This window comes from Anopheles bellator, chromosome 1, assembly GCF_943735745.2.
Source record: "Anopheles bellator chromosome 1, idAnoBellAS_SP24_06.2, whole genome shotgun sequence".
Classification (NCBI taxonomy): Eukaryota; Metazoa; Arthropoda; class Insecta; order Diptera; family Culicidae; genus Anopheles; species Anopheles bellator.
The window spans coordinates 8479558-8484290 of NC_071285.1; the positions used below are offsets into that span (position 1 = coordinate 8479558).

The following is a 4733-nucleotide window of genomic DNA, read 5'->3' on the forward strand; positions in this document are numbered from 1 at the left end:
ATGTCGCATCCAGCGCAACCCGCACTGAGCTCGGCCATCTCGCGCCGTAATCCGGAGGATGAGTACGAGCTGATCCACAAGATTGGCTCGGGCACGTACGGCGATGTCTACAAGGTACGTACGGCGCGTGTGTATGCGTGTGTGCGCGCACGGACGGAGGAATGCATCTGCTGCACGCAAAACTGCAACCTCCCGGCTGTGTGCGGTTGATTCCTGGTTGATAATTTTAGAAACACGCGCCATTCCGGGAGCATAAATCCCTCAGCCATGCACGCACACAATTGGTTAATTATAATCGTCTTGTTGGCTCTTCTTCCCTCCCCCCCACCGCAGGCCAAGAAGCTGCAGTCGAACGAGTTGGCCGCGATCAAGGTGATCAAGCTCGAGCCGGGCGATGACATCCTGATCATTCAGCAGGAGATCCTGATGATGCGGGACTGCCGCCACTCGAACATCATCTCGTACTATGGATCGTACATGCGGCACGACAAGCTGTGGATCTGCATGGAGTACTGCGGGGGCGGCAGCCTGCAGGACATCTACCAGGTGACGGGGCCGCTGACCGAGCTGCAGATTTCGTACATGTGCCGCGAGACACTCCGTGGTCTGTCGTACCTGCACTCGATGGGCAAAATCCACCGTGACATTAAGGGAGCCAACATACTGCTGACCGAGCGGGGCGACGTCAAGCTGGCGGACTTTGGTGTCAGCGCCCAGATTACGGCCACCATCAACAAGCGGCGCAGCTTCATCGGTAAGCAGCGGGGAGGGCGGGCGGGGACACCGTATAGGGGTGTCGGGTTCTCTACTTCTCGCGCTCGGATTAGATTTCCAACCGGTCACTTTTCCTTTCCACCGATCCGGATGCGATGATCCGAATTCCGTGCGGTCACTTTTTGCCTTGCCTGGCAGCGGCATGAGCGGAGCGTGTTCCTGCGCGTACTCTTCCGATACGCTTTATTTAATCGCGATCATCGCAACAGCACCGTCACTTTTCCTTTCCGAGTACCGTTGGCAAAGCCGCTCCACCGTGCGTTTCCGTCCGCAATTTCTTTCGCACGCACACGCAACCCACGGTAAAACGATTCCTTTTTGCTGGCCGGACGGGGCCAAGCGACGCCAGTTGCTACTTGAAGTGTGGGCCTCTGCTTCCGGAATGTTAAGACGGGTGCCGGTCCGGGGGTAGGACAAGTGAGCTTCGCGCCGTGCTTCGTCGACTTCGTTTCAATCAATTAAACGTACCAATTTGCGGTAGGCAAAGGTGGCTTGGCCTACGGACGGATTCAAGGCACCCGCCGGGGCACCAATTTTAATTCTTAGTTCATCTCCGTTCGAACATGAAGCGGCTTACCATTTGTGTATGACCGTCATCGAACTGTGCATGCAGTCCTTTGTACTCTCGCTGCAAAATTGCACCAATGCACCAATGTGCACACGCATCGTGCACCGTTGCTGATGGTTCACATCTGGAACGATCATCCGGCCTGCTGCTGGGAGGTGTTGCGGCTAGTTGCGCTTCGCCACCACCGTCATCATCGTGGTGATAATTTACCAACACACCGACGGGGCACGATTGTCACATTTTCTGCGCAATCTGCATCGCTTATCTTTCCCATCCGAGCCGAGAGGATCGCGGGGATCGCGAGTGCGGTGTGGTGGAGAAGATATTAATTTACAGAATCTGCCCCCGCGAGGAACGCGAGAGGTGCGCGTTTACGTGGGCACATAGTTGGGCCAACCTAGAACCGTGAACCGGTTACTGTTTCAACTTTGATAAGGGACCGTTTTTGGGAAAATTTCTGCAATAATTTTGACTTTTTATTTGCCCATCATGCCGCAAGCGGTGAGCAACGTGAACTTGCGCAAGTGGCTGGTGGTCATGCGTTGCACTCTGGTCGCCGAGAGAAGAAAAAACTGAACAGACTGCGCTGGTGGCCCCCGGGTGCTCCGATCCGTGACGGAAGTGCTCGTGTCGTGACGGGGCGCGGGTGGCCCCTTTTAGAGGTGTCGAAACGACTTCAAGACGAGTCATCTATTTTATCGACACCGAGCGCTGGTTTCTCGGTTGCCCTTGGCCAAAACGCGGATTTTGCTTGACAATCGATTTTGTAACAATCAATACTCTAGCGCCAACCTTGTGACCCCCCGGCACAGTTAGCCGGCGGTTGACGGTGGATGAAGCGATAGTATTTTAAGTTCAGTTCGGTTCGGCACCACGATCAACCAAAGATAATAGTGTCAAGGTTGGGTTTTTTCGCCACTTGGCACGTAAATTCTCTCTTTCTAAATTAGCATATAATGTAGCCCGCTTCACCGGAAGGGGGCGGTAGCCCGCGCTATTTGCGCGGCAACACACAAAAATGAGCTCTAGAGATAAGATAATGAAAGGTTTCGCGAAGATGTGTGTGGCCGAAGCCATCGCTTTCATCACGCGCGCGCTCGTTGTGTGGTATCTATTAATCGCGCTTCGCGTCCGCCGTGTTCTGCTTGTGACGACAACCGGGGAACTATGAAATTCTTGCTTGTGGCCGGCTAAAAGTAGGATAATCAATTCGAAAAAAGGGGATACTCAATTTTAATGCTCAACGAACTCCAAACGCGGACCTTCTTTGGCCCTTTCATTTGTCCCCGCTCACAATGGCGTTGGGACGACTCTAATTTAATTATCTACACCATTTAGAACGGCCCGCCGTCTCTTTTCGTCACCCTGTGTTCTTTCGCCATTCGATGATTTCTGCTCCGTTGTCTTTCTTAAGCCGTTTTGATGACTAAACGACGAGCTGGGTGGCAGCTGGCACCATTTACGACGTATTGTTCCTCCGCTAGCGTTTGTTACATTATTGTGGTCTTTTGCCAACAATGGGGATAAACTGTTTGAACGATCCATTTTGTGATTTATGATCTCAAATGTGTTTCTCGTTAACTTTAGGAACCCCGTACTGGATGGCGCCCGAGGTGGCGGCCGTGGAGCGGAAAGGCGGCTACAACCATCTGTGCGACATCTGGGCCTGTGGTATAACGGCAATCGGTGAGAGGACTGCTCCGTGGTGGTGCCCAGTACAGTATGTCCCATTGCTAATGTCCTGTCATTGCAGAGCTCGCCGAACTGCAGCCGCCCATGTTCGACCTGCATCCGATGCGTGCGCTCTTCCTGATGTCAAAAAGTGGCTTCAAGCCACCTACCCTGAAGGAGAAGGACCGCTGGAGCTCGAATTTTCATTCGTTCCTCAAGGTGGCACTGACGAAAAATCCCAAAAAGCGACCCACGGCCGAGCGGTTACTGCAGCACGCCTTCTTCCAATCGGACATGTCGATCCGGTTGCCGCAGGAGCTGCTGCAGAAGTACCACAGTCCGCACGCGAGCTACTACTATCAGGACACGGAGGAGGAAGGAGTAAGCTCGGGATCGCCTATTCATATCCGATCGGTTTTTATGATCTTCTCTCTCTCGCTCTCTCTGTGGTTTACTTTTAGGCCATCGCCAATGGACCCCAGCGAATCACGAGTCGGATGCATTCCTCCAGTTCCGTCTATTGCAGTGAGTACCAGTCGATCGTGTTGCGTGTGCGTGGCTTGCTTGCTGGCATCGCGTTAATATTTGCTTTCTGTCGCGTTTTTAGAACCATTGGAAAGTGAGCGTTCTTCTAGTCCGGAAACACTACCGAGTGATATGTAAGTATGTGAGGTTCTTCAGCTGGACGGACCAATGTACTATTTTGTAACTCCCTAAGCTCCCCCCCGGACTGTTTTGCGCTAATTTTGTGTGCATCAATCATGGGCCACAACTGGAACGATCCCGCGCTAGCTGCACCCTTCTTTCTAGTAACTGGCTGGCTGGCTTTCGATTAACTAGCCTCAGGGAGCGCTAAGTAAAATGTGTTCGCCACTGATCTAATCCTCTCGTCGTTGCATCCAAACCCGGATAAGAAGAAACATTTATCAATACACAAACAATGCCAAAACTCACACACCGTTGGAATCGCTCACCACCACATGCAACATGAACAATAGAGCAATCAAATACTACACACCACACCACAACTGCTACTCTTAATACCTGACCCCATACTGGCCCCAGCTTCGTGTTTTGCCACGCCAATTAATGCTCGCACGTAAAACCATAAACCGCCCGCGATCGCGGGACCGATCGCTGAACCTAAAATCATACCGGGAACCATAGTGGATTGCAGTTGAGTTTGTGAACAGAAAGATATCGACCTCTCGAAATGGACCAATCAGTGCTGACCCTTTCAGCGGAAACTACCTTCTTTTGCAGTACGATGTTGTGTTTTAGAATTTACACACTCTCTCTTCACTCTTCAAATTTTCTCCTCTCTCTCTCTCTCTCTCTCTCTCTATTTATCTTTGCCCTTGTGTTTTGCTTTCTGATACTGTTTCTGAAACTGGTGCCTCTTCTTGTGTTTTCTTCTCTGTGTTCTCTCTCTCTCTCTCTCTCTTTTCTAGGAGTCTATTGCATTATATAGACGAGGAGTTGAAGATAAGGTAACAGACCAGCAAACCCCCGCGCCAATACATAAAATCCCATGCCACAAAACGCGCCACGAAACCAATTTTCTTCACCTTTGTTTTCACAAGCCACCCCCCCACAGGGCACGCAGGGAAGAGTCAAACCCAAGCTAGGAACATAAAGAATAAATCCAACATCACTTCAATTCTTTTGCAAGCCACACACAGTTCGTCCACCGCACGGTTTGATTCGAAATAGGCAGCGA

General features: G+C 51.6%; 1 protein-coding gene across 1 annotated transcript in view; it reads left to right on the forward strand.

The window, feature by feature from the left end:
* LOC131206104 (mitogen-activated protein kinase kinase kinase kinase 5) overlaps positions 1 to 4733 on the forward strand; it is a 10823-nt gene continuing 6090 nt past the window's right edge. The window contains exons 1-7 of the mRNA XM_058198500.1: positions 1 to 114; positions 334 to 754; positions 2930 to 3028; positions 3096 to 3394; positions 3475 to 3538; positions 3621 to 3672; positions 4465 to 4503. Coding sequence (XP_058054483.1) covers positions 1 to 114; positions 334 to 754; positions 2930 to 3028; positions 3096 to 3394; positions 3475 to 3538; positions 3621 to 3672; positions 4465 to 4503 — 1088 coding nt within the window. The remainder of the gene's footprint in view (positions 115 to 333; positions 755 to 2929; positions 3029 to 3095; positions 3395 to 3474; positions 3539 to 3620; positions 3673 to 4464; positions 4504 to 4733) is intronic.